The 17,649-nt window shown below is 41.7% G+C and overlaps 1 protein-coding gene across 2 annotated transcripts in view; it reads left to right on the top strand.

The window, feature by feature from the left end:
- PRKDC (protein kinase, DNA-activated, catalytic subunit) overlaps positions 1–17,649 on the top strand; it is a 683,602-nt gene that overhangs the window by 284,501 nt on the left and 381,452 nt on the right. For both annotated transcript variants that reach the window (XM_029591248.1, XM_029591249.1), the window contains exons 32-33: positions 1,609–1,835; positions 9,982–10,190. In XM_029591248.1, coding sequence (XP_029447108.1) covers positions 1,609–1,835; positions 9,982–10,190 — 436 coding nt within the window. The remainder of the gene's footprint in view (positions 1–1,608; positions 1,836–9,981; positions 10,191–17,649) is intronic.

Raw genomic sequence — 17,649 nt, 5'->3', positions numbered from 1 at the left:
AGTGACTACTTTATTGCATTCTAGAAAACCTTCTACATCTTTGGCTTATGCAAGGGTGTGGAAGGTTTTTGAATCTTGGTGTAATGAGCATCAAGTAGATCCAGTTCACTCTTCTGTATCCAATATTTTATCTTTTTTACAAGATGGATTAGCCAAGGGTTTGTCCTGTAGTTCCTTACGGGTACAAGTGGCAGCCCTTGGATGTTTTCGTGGTAAGGTTCAGGGATTATTCTTGGCTGCGCATCCGGATGTAGCGCGTTTTCTCAAAGGTGCGCAACATCTACATCCTGCATTTCGGAATCCTTGTCCTGCTTGGAGTTTGAATTTGGTTCTTAGGGCTCTGTGTTGGGCTCCCTTTGAACCCCTTAATCATGCGACTTTGAAGGATCTCACATTGAATGTGGTGTTTCTTGTGGCCATTTCTTCAGCTCGTAGAATTTCAGAGTTACAGGCCTTGTCTTGCAGAGAGCCTTTTCTTAGAATTTCTGATACAGGAATTTCATTACGGACTGTACCATCTTTTTTACCTAAGGTAGTATCTTCTTTCCATTTAAATCAGTCCATAGAGCTTCTGGCTTTTCCGTGTTTAGATCGTTTGGATCCTTCCTCTAGAGATCTTAAAAAATTGGATGTACGACGAGCTCTGTTGCGTTATCTTGAAATTACAAACAATTTTCGATTGTCTGATCATTTGTTTGTTTTGTGGAGTGGCCCTCGCAAAGGTCATAAGGTTTCGAAGGCTACGATTGCTGATTGGTTAAAAGAGACAATTCGTTCAGCTTATCTTCTAGCTCGTCATGACCTTCGTGAAGGGTTGAGAGCTCATTCTACTAGGTCACAGGCTACCTCTTGGGCAGAATTTATTTATTTATTTATGAATGTCAGAATGTCAGTTAGTTTCTCCGCAGGAGATTTGTAAAGCAGTGACTTGGAAGTGGTTGCATACTTTTGCTCGTCATTACCGCTTGGATGTTCACGCTCCAAGTTCGGCAGCCTTCAGAGAGAGTGTTCGAGCGGGACTCTCTGGGTCCCACCCTAATTGAATCAGCTCTGGTACATCCCAGGGTCTGGACTGATCCAGTAGCGTACAGGGAAAGGAAAATTGGTTCTTACCTGCTAATTTTCGTTCCTGTAGTACCATGGATCAGTCCAGACGCCCACCCTTTATCTTTTCGGAGAGTCCGCTCGTTCACTGTTTGGGTGATTAAACCGCCTTTCATGCTATCTATTTTTCTAATATTTTCTTGTTTATTCCCAAGATTCTTTGGGGGGATTCTGCTTCCATTTAGGATTTGTGAGTTGGAAATTCGTTCTCCTGTTTAAATAGCTAGTTATATGTTAGTAGTTAAATTTCTGCTTTGATACTGGTCAATACTGATTGACTGCAGGTGGTGCTCCAGGGTATACGTCAGAGTCATTAGAATGTTTTCTCTGCCTCCCTCTGCTGGATTGATGACATAACCCAGGGTCTGAACTGATCCATGGTACTACAGGAACGAAAATTAGCAGGTAAGAACCAATTTTCCTTTAAAAGTAAGCAACTTTGCTTTCATTGTTCTTTGGGCATTTGCTAAGCATACTTGACCTAAGAAATCTGTTTTATTTCAGGTACAGAAACTCAGTCGTCTTTTCTCAGAACTTGTGAGTTTTTCCTTCAGAAGCTTTGCTTATATGATATCACTGCAGCAGAACAATGCTTCACCACAGGACCCACAGGCTACATGGCCAGTCCTCAAGAAAGAGAAGAGTACAGTTATAGTAAATGTACTATTATAGTCAGGATTATGGAGTTTGTGAGCATGATTTTGGAAAACTGCCCACAGGATTTCTGGAAGGTGAGTGACACACAGTGAAAACTTTGCAGTAAATATTTATGGATAGCACACTTTGAATACCAAGCAGAGGAGTTAGTCTGAGTTATTCATGCATTCTTTTGCTTCTCCAGTTAACACAGTCAAGGAGTGGGGTTGAATTCATTCTGAGCACATTATATAAGGCTTGAGCTGAATTATGTTACTGTAAAAGCTAGAGATCTAAGAGGAACATTGGAAGTAACTTGAGAGAAATGCATCCAGTGCTTTCCTTCACTCGAAGTTTTTGCAATACTTAGCCTGAATTTGTTGAGCTATACAGGAAAAAGCTGAATAAGAGACTGTAGGCCATACATGATTACTGTCTGAGATCTAGATGGAATGGGATGAGAGGAGACAGATCTTAGAGGAAATAATTTAAAAAATCTGTTTCCTTTTGTTCATGTAACTCTGGAAGGAAAAATCATAGTTTAGGGTTCTACAGAGTAGAGCACTATTGCTGAAAAACATTATCGTGCTCATTCCTTGATTTTAGTTCTCAAAGTTGGATATAACCTTGTGTTTATGGAGCAAGCTACCAGCTGCTGTTGAGCGCAGAAATTTTAATATGCATACAGTCCAATCTACAATATGATATTCATTTTCATCTTGTTGAGCATAAACTCACCAGGCGTTACTATGTACAGATAAAGCAACAGTTTATCCTACTCCATATTTTAGCACATTTTCATTTAAAAAAAAAAAATAGTAATGTATTTGCTTTGTCTGTATCTTCCAAACTATTCAACCTACAGCAACCAAATTTTCAGGACAGGTATATCAATAAAGAAAGAAACAAAAATGACTTTTCCCCCTAAATCTTATCAATCTAGCCCAAAACTGAAATTGTTTTAATCATTAAGCTTATGGTGCTAGGCCAAAATTGAAAAAGTAACACACAACATAAAACTTAAAAAAAAAAATAAAATAAAGGCTCTACTGCACTGGAAGCGTCAATGATTGATGTTCATTATAAAAGCTTATGATCTTTGTTATTGATGCCTAGGGCCCCTGCAATAATTCCAGAAATTGCTGTTACTGTGGAAGGATGTTGACAAGATCTCAAAAGAACCGGGTTTATAAGATGGCTGAGATCCAGGGCTGATAGTTTCTCTTCTCTGCAAGCTCCCAAAGGGATAAGTCGAGCTATGCTCTCCGGCCATCCCAATCAGGCTGTGGGTCGAGCAGCTCCAAAAAGTGCTGAGCTTCTACCGACGCAGAGTACCATAAACATTCCAAGTTTCACCGGGATTCCTCTGCTCCTTTGGCACAGGAACCTGATGCAGCAACACAGGCTGAAGGCCCTACTGCAATGGGAGCATCATCAATGGAGCCAGCATTGGCACAGTGAGCACCATTGACGTATCCAGAATCATTGCACTCGACACCATCGGACCATGAATCCTTGACGCTATCTCAGTGTGGTCTATGCTGACTCTGTGAAGAAGCCCAACATCATCAATGCAATCAGTGAAGATGATTATGGTGCCATCAGTTTTGGTGGTGGTAATGTATTGGTGCCGTCCATCAGAATCGTTGAAGCAAGACCATAAAGCAGGGCTGGCTGAAGCTTCAATTTAGTATAGATTCCATCTTTATTTTTGGCAAAAAATATCCTGATGCCACCCTCTCATCTTTTTCTACCCTGCTGTGACACAGAAGGGATCTACCACCCAGGAAAAAGATCTAGGCATCATAGTGGATAATACACTGAAATAATCAGTTGTGTACACTGCAGCAATCAAAAAAGCAAATAGAATGTTAGGAATTATTAGGAAGGGAATGGTGAATAAAACAGAAAATGTCATAATGCCTCTGTATCATTCCATGGTGAGTTTGCACTTTGAGTACTGTGTACAGTTCTGGTCACCTCATCTCAAAAAAAATATAAGTTGCACTGGAGAAGGTACAGAGAAGGGCGACCAAAATGAGAAAGGGGATGGAACAGCTCCCCTGTAAGGAAAGGCTGAAAAGGTTAGGACTGTTCAGCTTGGAGAAGAGACGACTGAGGGGGGGATATGATAGAGGTCTTTAAAATCATGAGAGGTCTAGAACAGGTAGATGTAAATCATTATTTACACTTTTGGATAATAGAAGGACTAGGGGGTAGTCCATGAAGTTAGCAAGTAGCACATTTAAAACTAATCAGAGAAAGTTCTTTTTCACTTCGTGTACAGTTAAACTCTGGAATTTGTTGCCAGAGGATGTGGTTAGTGCAGTTAGTGTAGCTGGGTTTAAAAAAGGTTTGGATACGTTCTTGGAGGAGGAATCCATTAACCTCTATTAATCAAATTGACTTAGGGAATACTGGCATTAGTAGCATGAGATCTTCTTAGTGTTTGGGTACTTGCCAAGTACTTGTAGCCTGGTTTGTCCACTGATGGAAACAGGATGCTGGGGTTGATGGATCCTTGGTCTGACCCAGTATGGCAATTTCTTATGTTCTTAGGTGCTTTGGTGACACCAGGGAAAGTCTTGCAGCCTGCAGCACTGGTAGCTCCAGATTCCATCTCTATAGGATTAATGGTAGCGGGGGGATTAGAACAGGCTCAAGAAGTTTGGTCTGTAGCTCTGCCGTGGAGCTTGGCAGATGATCTCAAAGCAATGATTTTGTTCTGTTATTGGAGGAAGATGTCTGTTCCAATCCCTTTTCTAGAAACACAACCCCCCAGCCACATCATGGAATTGTTCAAGGCTATTTTTACTTCTGTAGCCGCTGCTAATCGGGGAGCCTTACAACAGTTATTGCTTTAGCTGCACACTTGAGTTCCAGCTCCTAGCCTCCCTATCTTAGAGGGAGACACATCATGGCTAATTCATCCTACTGTCTATAGAGAACCCCATTTTCGGTAAGCCAACTTGCTTTCCCTGAGGACAATAACACAAGTGGGTGATGTCATCATGATGGCTCTGAACCGGACAGCTTCTTCTAGAGCTTTCAAGATTTCTTTAACTTCTCTGGCATGCACAATAGTTTCTATGCACATGCAGCTTATCTCAAACTCATTTTTTCTTTGGTCTCCATCAAATAGGTTTGATTTTCTAAGAACAGTCACTCAAATTTTGCCAGTTTTTGGTCAAGTTTTCTAGCATGCCTTACTGATTTTCCTCCTTTCATTTTAATTTTCAGTTATGTTTTTACATCTGTAAGGTTTTTTTCATTGTCCCTGAGTTAAACTCACTGTTTTGTGCCTCTGACAGACCTTGCAATCAGTGGCCCTTTTTTTTTTTTTGTCTATCTCCTGGTCATTTGTTCTTCAAGGCAGTCATTTTTCAGTTTGATTTTTGCCTCAATTATTTTTTTCAACAATAGCAAGTAGGGCTGGTCAGCAGCTTCAAGAGATGCCTGGACTATGGAAGATGTCCCTTAGACTGCCACACAAGGACCATGATATTGCTAATTGCAATATCTGTTAAAGGATGATGCTAAGGGCCAACAGGTCCCATAGGAAAAAGCTTCAAACCCATTTTGTGCTGAAGCAAAAATGTTCAGTTCCACTAAATAGATGTTAAAGCTATCAAAGCAGATAACAGAGCAGCGTTGACCACTGGAAGCAAGAAGTTGCCAAAGGAATCCTCATCTGCTTGAGCACCAAAGCCTATAATTAGACCCAACTCATGCTGAGAAGAGGGCTTTGAGCAGTTGAGCACAGAGCTGAGGAGATCCTGCATTGAGAGGCCCTCAAAAGGACAAGGAACAGATCTACTTCAATGCACAGCTCTGGAAGGAAGAAGTTACTAGAGTCTGCCATTTGACCCCCATAGCACCCATGCTTGGAGGACACTTTTGCTTTTTGCTATGGGCAGCCTATGTGACAGCCTTCTCAGTTCCAACTTCAGACCATGGACTCCCTTAATGCACTCTTGAAAGTCAGTTCACCAACTGGTTCCCATCATCAAAGAGTGTCTATTGGCCTGTATCATCTGACTCCACTCCTCTTGAGACAAAATCTAAAATGGGATCTGTAGTGGGACCAGTGCTTTTCAATATATTTATAAATGATCTGGAAATGATTACGACGAGTGAGGTAATCAGATTTGCAGATGATGAAAAATTATTCAGAGTAGTTAAATCCCAAGCGGATTGTGATAAATTGCAGGAAGACCTGTGAGACTGGAAAATTGGGCATCCAAATGGCAGATGAAATTTAATGTGGATAAGTGCAAGGTGATGCATATAGGGAAAAATAACCCATGCTATAGTTACACAATGTTAGGTTCCATATTAGGAGCTACCACCCAAGAAAGAGATCTAGGTGTCATAGTGGATAACACATTGAAATCATCTGTTCAGTATGCTGCGGCAGTCAAAAAAGCAAACAATGTCAAGAATTATTAGAAAGGGAATGGTTAATAAAACGGAAAATGTCATAATGCCTCTGTAACGCTCCATGGTGAGACCGCACCTTGAATACTGTGTACAATTCTGGTCGCCACATCTCAAAAAAGATATAGTTGCCATGGAGAAGGTACAGAGAAGGGAGACCAAATTTATAAAGGGGATGGAACAGCTCCCCTATGAGGAAAGACTAAAGAGGATAGGACTGTTCAGCTTGGAGAAGAGACATCTGAAGGGGGGGGGAGGGATGTGATAGAGGTGTTTAAAATCATGAGAGGTCTAGAACAGGTAAATGTGAATCAGTTACTTAACTCTTTCGGATAATAGAAGGACTAGGGGACACTCCATGAAATTAGCATGTGGCACATTTAAAACTAATCTGAGAAAGTTCTTTTTCACTCAATGCACAATTAAACTCTGGAATTTGTTGCCAGAGGATGTGGTTAGTGCAGTAGTGTAGCTGGGTTTAAAAAAGGATTGGATAAGTTCTTGAAGGAGAGAAGTCCATTACCTGCTATTAATCAAGTTGACTTAGAAAATAGCCACTGCTATTACTAGCATCAGTAGCATGGGATAGACTTAGGTTTTGGGTACTTACCAGGTTCTTATGGCCTGGATTGGCCACTGTTGGAAACAGGATGCTGGGCTTGATGGACCCTTGGTCTGACCCAGTATGGCATGTTCTTATGTTGAGCACCTTCGCATCAATAAACTTTCAGCTCTGAGGTTAAGTGTCAATATAAGGCCTTAACAAACAGCACACCAAAAAAGATAGTGTTTACTCTCGGCTCACAAATAATACCTAAAACATGTTTATTAATTCATCACTTCCTAAAATCCAGACTCTCTATATTACTCATAAAATTTCATATAAAAGAGTTATATCATTTCCCTGATGGGTTAACCACAACACAAAATCTTTCCCAATATTCCCTAGACAATCAAACATACAACTAAAGATAGCACATAATGCACAAACCTAGAGACAACAAAATGCATCACACATAATGAAACTATACAACAGCATATATAGCGTTCAACAAGTGCAAATATTCTCACTTATCCATAGTACCAATAGAGAACCCTTCTAATGTTACTAATTCACAACCCACACGGAAAAAGTCTGTTCAAGCTGATCAATTTCAAAGAGTCCAGAAACACTTGATCACCCCATGGAAGAAGTCCACTCCCGAATTTATCATATCAGTCTATATCAACAACTCTGTCCTTGAATTTCAAGAGTCCATTTTTAACGCCATAATCACGCTTGTTGGAGGAATAAATGGACTTAAAGGAAACACTTTCCCTTTCCTCTCTTGTAAAAGGCCAACTTCCAGAGCGTCCTGATCATGGTGATATTATGGAAAAAGTATCCTTTTTCCATAATATCCTTTTTGTGTTCCCAGTATTCACTTTTGAGCACTTGGGGGAATAGATAAGCTTAAAGGGTGCACTCGCGCTCTTCTCCACTATGGAGATGATCTTTCCAGCCGTCCTCCACCGTGGTAATGTTATCCAGCTATGCACGATGCTGCAGCATTTCGGCAACATACAGCTGCCTGCATCAGGGGAACAACTTACTTAATCTAAAAACATACATATAAACAGTCAACCCATAGAATAATCATAGGAGCCCCCCACCCTGTAAACACCAAGCAGCACTTACACACATCAAAACTCCCAAGCACACCGCCATAAGTCTACCTTGTATGCACGTGAGCGTACTCCCGTTAAATACCCTTTAGCCCCTCCCCCAAGAATGTTTCACAGATGCACACTAGCATAAATGTTTTTCACTTTTTCATACATAACAGCACTCCCTTATTTCAATCTATCTATAGATGTTAAAGATACTAGAAAGCCCTAAAGAAATTTTCTTTACCAGTAATTGTTCTTAATTATTAAAAAGAAATGTTATAATTTACCAACTTATAAACTAAAAATCCTCAATACATTCTTTACATAGTGTTGCAGCAATGAAGACACATCAGGCAGGATTCGTGGTGAAGCGTGTCCCCGGGAAGGTCACCTCCCCTCCTCCTTCCCCGGGGCTCCTTTTATTGTACATAATTCCATAACATAGCATAGCATGCAGATTTGTCATAACATCATTGGCCCTTTGCAAATACATCATTGGCTGTTACAGCGTCATACCATAAATGTCCTTCCTGGCCCTATGCTGACTACGCGTAAGCTGGCAGGCCGGGAGGGGAAAGGTCATAAACTGGACATTGAAGCAGTTTAAGATGTGTTAAACTAGCTAAGTGTAAGAGGAAGTAGGCAAAGAGCAGTTTCGGACTGCTACAGTTTGAGCTCTATTCCTGGTGCAGGCATGTCTGGTGCAAGCAGCTTGTCAGATGGATTTCCTGTCTCAGCTAGTGGCAGGCTAAAGCTTACACAATTCTGCTGCCTTCAGTGTAGGCCCGAGAAAAGGGAAGTATGATGTGTTGATAGAGTTAACCCCTGACATGCTCTATCAGCCATCAGGAGCGAAGCTCATAATCCCCACAACATAGTATCAGCCCCCTACTGTAGCCCTACTGGAACTAAGGTCTGTGCCTAGATTATGATGTGCCCTAAACATAATCTATAATGAGGCATTCTACTCTATGCCCTTATTAAGACCTGCCATTGGAAAATATATTGCTGTTCTTTAAACAGCAATCTTCTATCAAAATCAACTCCCCCCCCCCCCCCCCCTATGCAAGGAAAAAGTTGTTCTAAAGCCACAAAAGTTAGATCTTCAATCGAATGGCCCACCGCCTCCCAATGCCCAACCAATGGGGCTTCCTGTCTATTTCGTCGAATGCAGATAATATGCTCTTGGATGCAAATCTTCAATTTATGAGACATCTTACCAATATAACACAAACCGTAGGGACATCAAATCAGGTAGATCACCCCACAATAATCACAAGTGGTATAGGATCGTAAAGTGAAAGGGCATTTATTAGACAATTACACCTTCTCCCCATTAAAAGATAATGGACACACACTACACTTCCCACAAGGAAAATGACCCCTTTGTAGTACTAGTGCTGAGTCCATGGACATTCCAGAATGAACCAAATGGTCTCTGAAACTTGGAGCCCTAGCAAAAGCAGACATTGGAAAATCTTGAAACGACGGATGTAACTTTAAGACCCCCCCCCCCCCCCCCAATGTTTTAAAATACTCTTCCGTACCAACCAGATGTCCGGGGTAAAAGGTGGCACACAAACCAACTTTGATTGTGCTCTGGATCCCTGGGGATCCAACAAGCCACGATTGGCCCAATGGCCTCTCTTCCACAATTGTTTAAGGACCTTCTTGGGGTACTCCCTATCAATAAACCTCTGGAACATTTCTTGTGATCTAATCATATACTCAGCTGTTGAAAAACACAGCTTTCTCAGTCTCAGAAATTGTCCCACCGGTATATTCTGCTTCAACTTCAGAGGGCGGCAACTATGGAAATGAAGCAGTGTATTACGATCTGTTTCTTTTCTAAAAATCGAAAATCAGTATAAGGCATGCCAAGTCACAGCTTCAGAGAGGGAAGCTGCTTCTGTCTCCTGGTTAGAGCAGTGGACTGCAAACCAGGGAGCAATGATTCAAATCTTGCTTCTCCCACTGATGTTCTTTGTAACCTTGAATATCACCTGTTGCCTCAGGTACCCACTTAGATTGTATCTTTAGGGCAGGGACGTACCTGAAAAATGTTGTAAACAGCCTCAAGCTATTTTGACCTCTTTTTCCTTCTAACCAATTTTATATTTATTTGTTTATTTTTATTTTATTTTTTTTTTACAGCTGCTTGAGAAAGATTTACTGAATGCAAACTTGATTGAGCTCACAGTGACAACAGTGTGTAATCCATCCAGCATTGGCTTCAATGTAGCAGATGTGCAAGTCATGAAGAGTTTACCAGATGTCTGCATTAAACTCTTGAAAACTTTAATGAAATCCCCCTTTAAGGATGATCTGGAGCTTAGCTTAAAGAAAAGAATCACATCAGAAAGGTAAAAGCTCCCATTAGTTGATTGTAAAGGGGCATTAATAAGGATATTTATTGTTTGACTAAATTTGTGTTTGTTGTAGTAAATCACAGCTATAAGATCATCATGTTGTAATGGGTAAAGTAACTTAACATTTTAGATAAAGTAAAAGAGCTGCCAAGTGACTTATTGAAACATTTGAGCACATTATACAGACTGCTAAACCCTATCGCGTTCTGGACATTTGTAATTTTGCTAGCCTATTGTAGAATGTCAATAAAATTTCCTTGGCTCTGATTTTCTGACTCTCATCTCGATGCAAGCTGCACGATAACAAGAGCCACACTGCAGTAGAATGGGAGTTAGAAATGCAGTAGTCTAATATTTTGTGTTGGCTTGCACTTACGGTGTCAACATTCTGTGTTCCATCTGTGCGATCAAAGGAGTGCCCGCAGTATTGATTACAAACAAAAATAATTTATTCTTACATAGATGCAGACATATCTATTTTTCAGCAAAACTTGACTTGTTGTTGCAAGACTGTTATGACTATACCTTATCCTGCAGCGCATCAACAGGATTATGGGTAAGAGAACTTGACAGTAAAAAAAGAAAAAAAAATTTCAGCCACAAAATCATTTTGACTAGCTTCATAAAATAGCTTGTCTTACTCAGATACTGTCTTTAGGAGAAGAATAAGGAATGAGTTGTGTTGGCATGCACTAAAGAACTTGGGATGTTTATTTATTAGCTTTTATTAGCTTTATTGTTTATTTATTAGCTTTTATATATCGACATTTGTGGGTACATCATGCCGGTTTACAATATAACTGAAGGAGGAAATTAAAAAAAAACCAGGGTGGGGGGAGAAGGAGCAGATAGGAAGAGAAAAGGGGCGAGAGAAGAGAGGGAAAAACAGGAAGAGGAGAAAAAAGGAACAGTACCTGATGGAAAACAACAAAAGAACATAATAAGTAACAATTGCAACTTATACACTCAATAAGATTTAATAAAAGAGGTATTTGTTAAACAATTATTGTGCTTTTACCCCGCTCCGAAGGGAGCATTTGTTGGTATTAGGATTTAATAGGCACTATAAAAAGTAGAATATTGTCTAACAACTGGGTTACTATTTTATATATATATACACAAAATAACGGTCTATACAATAATATACATTATCTTTATCTTTACTCTTTATCTTGAGAAAAGGTTGTAAACAATAAGGCATTACACTTGATTCTTTCACATTACAGAAAGAGGGGAAACAATGAGATACTTAGCCACATTTACTCCTGGGGGAATTCGGCGCACAAAAGTTTTAAATTCTGCAAAATAACACAATATGCATCACAGTCTTTGAGTAATTAAAATGTAATACAGAAAAGTTATTACTCAAAGATGCAGAGTTTTAAATATTTTGAGCAGAATTCCTGAGAAAAGTACTGTAGGAGTGTCCCTTCCACCATCTTTCCCTACTCCCCTGGCCAGACCCCTTTAACTCTGCCCTCTCAGGCTCTAACTCCTCAGCTCTCAATTACTTCTCTTCTCCTCCTCCAGGCTCAACCCCTTCCACTATCTCCACCCCCAGCCCTTCACTCCCAGAGTTTGACCCATCTGTCATACACCCCATCTCACAGGCTTCCTCTGTTCCACCCTCACACAGGCACACGCCCTCACACAAGCTCCCTCTCTCTTTCTCGCACATATATACCCCTTCATATAGGCTCCCTCTGTCTTTGCACACGCACACCCACATACCCTTACACAGGCTCCTTTTCTCTCTTGCACATACACACCCCTTCATACAGGCTCCCTCTGTTCTCTCATACATACACCCTCACACAGGGTCCCTTTGTCCTCTCATACATGCACACTCATACAAGTTCCCTCTCTCTCTCTAGCACAAGCACACACCCTCACACAGGGTCCATCTCTCTCTTATGCGCACACACAAAACCTCTCACATAGGCTTCCTCTCTCATATGCGCGCACACCTCCTCACACAGGGTCCATTTCTCCCTCTCACATACAAACCACACACACACACACACACACACACACACACAGGTTCCCTCTCTCTCTTGCACACACACCTACATACTCTCACAAGTGACTCCTGCATATGGGCTCCCCTTCTCTCTCTCACACGAACATGCACTATCACACACACAAACACAAAATCCCCCTCTCCAGGCTCCAAATCTCTTACTCACATACAAACACGCACCCCTCTCGTGTGCTGACATTCTGAATCTTCACCATGCTGTCTTTAGCCGCAGGCAAGATAGGCTTCTCCTGTGGCTTTCTTGTCTTCACTGCTCCTTGGCCGTGAATGGGATGGATTCCGCTTGTGGCCCGCCAAGTCTCCTGCTCTCTAGGCACGAGTGGGATAGGCTGAACATGCAGCCCACTGGCTATTGCTGCTACTTGGCTGCAAGCAATATGGGCTCCAGTTGTGTCCCACAGAGTCTTCTGCTCCATGGCCACGAGCGCGATGGACTCTACTCACGGCTTGCCAAGTCTCCTGCTCCTTGGCTGTGAGTGGGATGGGCTTCACTTATGGCCCGCTGGGTGTTACTGGCCACACTTTAAATTCTGCGCAGAAAAAGGGAATTCTGCACAAATTCTGTGCTCCACAGTTGCCTCTGAATATGGACCTCCTTTTTTTTTTAAACCATTTTTATGCTTCCCCAACATGATTTCTAATCTTAATTTAATTTCTTTCTCTTCTGTTCTTGTTGCTTCTTGTTGTCCTCCTTTCTGCAACCTGGCCTTGCTCCATCACTTTTTCTCATTTTCATCTTCCTGTCCCTCCCTTGCACTCTTGGTTTCAGTCCTTCTCTTCCCTCTTTAGTCTTTTCTTCCCTAACATTTGATTGTTTTTCATCCATAGTCCCCTTCCCTTCCATCCCCAAATCAATATAGATCAGGGGTAGGCAAACATTTTTGTGCAGGGGCCACATTACAAGTTATCGATTGCAATGAGGGCCAGTGGGAAGGGTCCTCTTGGAGATCACCCTTCAATTATGGATCCCAGCTTCTGCCAAAAATCAGCAAAACCTTTAACCCAAAAGGTACAAGGCATTTTATCTCCATCACAAATGCAGAACAGACAGACTCTCACCAAATAAAAATAAAAAGGCCTTAAAGTATAAATAGGAATATGCAGACAAAAAACTAAACTGGAAACCACTACAAGCCAGATTCATATGCGGTGTGGGATGGGGTTGACCCTGTTTTCCTCCTTTTTCTGTATGCAGGACCAGGCTAGGTACCTGGTCCAATTTAAATCCCACAGAGGGAGAGAGCTCTGTGAGCAGGACCCTGTGGGGCAGGGGAGAGTCCAGAGGGTGGGACCAACTGGAACAGAATAAAAGTGTAATCCCAGCTGGGTTCATGAGGCCTCCATGTCTCCAGGAAAGGCAGCTCCTGTAAATCTATTTTGACCCAAACCAGAAGGACTGGGAAGTGTACTGCAAAGGTAGGCAGTCCACTATTGTACTATGTACACTGTCCAGAGTTAAGGCAGCGTACTGTGGTGTTAAAGTGCTGTAAATGCTGCTAAAGCTGAAATTGCATTATTTATTTAAAAAGTATTTATATCCCGTACCCTCAGAAGTTTGGGGCGAGTTACAAAGGCACATACGTAATAAAATTAAAGCATGAGATTAAAATCAAACTTAAAACGCAACATAATATATAATAAAATCTTAGTATTAACAGAGCAATAAAATTTCAAACAAAATATTACAAATTAGGAGAGTAATTTATTTGTATTCTGCTGCATTCAGGTTTCATCTTATGTTAATGATTTCCTGGGTCAGGTCTTGAAAGGGGAAAAGGACCAATGTCTGGAGAGAGATGAAGAAATGGCAGAAATATTAAATGAATACTTCAGTTCGGTATTCATTAAAGAGGACCCTGGAGAAGGACCATCGCTAGTAAACAAGAAACTGGAGGGGAGTGAAGAAACTCAGTTTAGAGAAGAGAACCTATGGGAAGAGCGAGGAAAACTTAAAGTGGACAAAGCCATGGGGCCTGATGTGGTTCATCCCAGGATACTGATGGAGCTCAGAGATGTGCTGGCGGGTCCACTGTGTGACCTGTTCAATAGATCCCTAGAAACAGGAGTGGTGCCGAGTAACTGAAGAAGAGCGGTGGTGGTCTCGCTTCACAAGAGTGGGAGCAGAGAGGAGGCTGGAAACTACAGGCCAGTTAGCCTCACCTCAGTGGTGGAAACGTAATGGAGTCATTGCTGAAAGAAAGAATAGTGAACTATCTACAGTCAGAAGAATTGCTGGACCAGAGGCAGAATGGATTCACCAGGGGAAGGTCCTGTCAGACAAATCTGATTGACATTTTTGATTGGGTGACTAGGGAATTGGCTCGAGGAAGAGCCCTAGATGTCATCTACTTGGATTTCAGCAAAGCTTTTGATATGGTCCCGCACAGGAGGCTTGTGAATAAAATGAGAAGCTTAGGAGTGAGTGCCAAGGTGGTGGCCTAGATTGCAAACTGGTTGACGGACAGAAGACAATGTGTGGAACTTACTCTGAAGAGAGAGCAGTGTTAAGTGGAGTGCTGCAAGGATTGGTGTTGGGACCAGTCCTGTTCAATATCTTTTTAAGCGACATTGTGGATGGGATAGAAGGTAAGGTATGTCTTTTTGCGGACAATACTAAGATCTGAAACAGAGTGGATATGCCAGAAGGAGTGGAGAGAATGAGACGGGATTTAAGGAAGCTGGAAGAGTAGTTGAAGATATGGCAGCTGAGATTCAATGCCAAGAAGTGCAGAGTCATGCATATGGGGTGTGGAAATGCGAAAGAACTGTATTTGATGGGGGGTGAAGGGCTGATGTGCACGGAGCAGGAGAGTGACCTTGGGGTGATAGTGTCTAACGATCTGAAATCGAGTAAACAATGTGACAGGGAGATAGCTAAAGCCAAAAGAATTCTAGGCTGCATACAGAGAGGAATTTCTAGTAAGAGAAAGGAAGTGATGATCCCCTTGTACAGGGCCTTGGTGAGGCCGCATCTGGAGTACTGTGTTCAGTTCTGGAGACTGTATCTCCAAAGGGACAGAGACAGGATGGAGGCGGTCCAGAGAAGGTTGACCAAAAAGGTGGAGGGTCTACATAAAATGACTTATGAGGAGTGATTGAAGAACCTAAATATGTATACCCTGGAGAGGAGGAGCAGGGGTGATACGATACAGACTTTCAGAATCTTGACCATGGATCATTAAAACCTTTCAACAACAAACCTTTTCCATTGGAAAAAAGTCAGAACTAGGGCTTGCAATTTGAAACTCCAGGGAGGAAGACTTAGAACCAATGTCAGGAAGTATTTCTTCACGGAGAGGGTAGTGGATGCCTGGAATGCCCTTCCGGAGGAAGTGGTGGTGAAGACTAAAACTGTGAAGGAATTCAAAGGGGCATGGGAATAAACACTGTGGATCCATAAAGGCTAAAGGATGGGAATGAAGAGAAGAGCCAAGGTGATTTACATTCAGACAACATCCAACAAGGCATTGATCTGTGCAGTCTGGGTAAACAAGCATCAGGGTAACTTGCTTGATGTGGCGGTTAACCATTAAGCCTTATGATTTATCTTTGATGCAATTCCAACATTACTCTCTGCGTCAATGACAGGGGGAGGCAGGAAATTCAAATCAAACAGTTACCAACAAGGGCCCTGAATTTGGTGGTCGGTAAAACAGATAAGTATGGGAATATAAGTGTGGGAGCTTGCTGGGCAGACTGGATGGTCTGTTTGGTTTTTTTCTGCCGTCATTTCTGTGTTTCTATATGTTTCTATGTTTTGCACTCCAGTAGGAGGTGCTGCATATGCAGAGTTCAAGGGCCTAGGGAAAGGGGAGTTTCAGTCATTGGGCAACAGCAACATCTAGTGGACAGATTTAGGGCCCATGAATTCAGGGCTCTGGAAGAATCTCTGCTGCACGGCCCCAGCTGAGGACTGTTGGAGCAATGATTGGACTAGAAATTGAGAGGGGATATAAAATAGGGAAAAATCCCTAAGTATATACAAATGAAGACTTATAGCTCCAAATTCCAGCTCTCGTTCCAACTGAACTGAAAACCTAAAAAGGAAGAAAACGGCCAAACTAAAAAAAAAAACAAACAAAAACAAAACATACTGGTGGTTTGTTAGTTTAGTCTCCAGAGTTAACACATGCACAATACACTGGCCAAAGATAACCCCAGCTTCCATACTTTTTAATCAATGGGACCTTACAAACAAGGAGAGGAGAAGAAAAAATGTCTTCTTAACACAAACATGATCCACTACATTATATCCACTACATTAGAGAGAGGTTGAAGTCAGTTTGGTTTTCTTCTCCAGCCTAGATGATTTGCTTGGTCACCCTACATAGTGAAATAATTCAAAAACAGAAATATCCTATTCCTCATAAAACAAAATCAAGAAATATAAAATCAATCATAACAGTAAACAATTCTAATAAATATATTTTAAAACAAATGAAGAATAGAACATATAATTAAGAAAAATAAGGATAAGTTACATTACCAAAAATCAATGAAATATTTCAAAACAGTAGACATAGCAAACACCCAATTATTATAACTAATAAGAAAACAATATCCCCCTCTCCATACCCATAAGAACATGCCATACTGGGTCAGACCAAGGGTCCATCAAGCCCAGCATCCTGTTTCCAACAGTGGCCAACTTTTGATTTCTGGTCACCCTGAGATTGTAGTGTATTAGTGGTTGAAAGGGGAGGGGGGGGGGGAACACACTAACTTTATCCCCTCTCTCTCTCATATACATCCATACTCTTTTACCCTCTCTTCTACTTCCCTCTCATTCACCCCTTCCCTCCTCGCCTTCCCCATCTGTCACTCACCCATCCTTCCCTCTCACTCCCTTGCATCTATCACAAGCCCCCTCCTTCCTTCTTACCCCTTTCCCTCTGTCACTCACCCCCCTCCTTCCCACTACTCTCTTCCCTTCCCTCTGTTATACATCCTTTCCGTCTCCCATTCATTCTCCTCTCTATCACTCACTCCTCTTCCCTTCCCAATTCAACCCATTGACTGGCCCTTCTTGCTGGCTTTGGGTTTTCTTCCTGCCGTCTGGGTGCTGGAAGCCTGTCAACAGGTCAGCTTCAGGCCCACCGTTGTACAGGGCCGCCTCTTGCTGCCAGGTAGTAGGAACCCTACCAGTCCTTCTATATACTCCCTCTCTTCAGACAGTCCATTTTGAAGAGACTAGGGAACATGCCTTCTCTGTTGCTGGCCCTTTTTATGGAACTCCCTCCCAAAAGAGATCAGAACAATAGCAGAACCAGCTTTTAAAACTCATATATTTCAAAAGGCATTTTTCATCTGAGCACTATAAAGTCATTTATATTGACAGCAGTTGGGTCTATCAGTGCTGTCGGTGTCTGATTTTGTTTGATTCTTATGTAATATGTGTGTAATATATGTGTTTTC

The sequence above is a fragment of the Rhinatrema bivittatum genome, chromosome 2, assembly GCF_901001135.1.
Source record: "Rhinatrema bivittatum chromosome 2, aRhiBiv1.1, whole genome shotgun sequence".
NCBI classification, from domain to species: domain Eukaryota; kingdom Metazoa; phylum Chordata; class Amphibia; order Gymnophiona; family Rhinatrematidae; genus Rhinatrema; species Rhinatrema bivittatum.
Note: the sequence above shows the minus strand (reverse complement) of the source record. Positions and strands in the feature narration are given on the sequence as shown.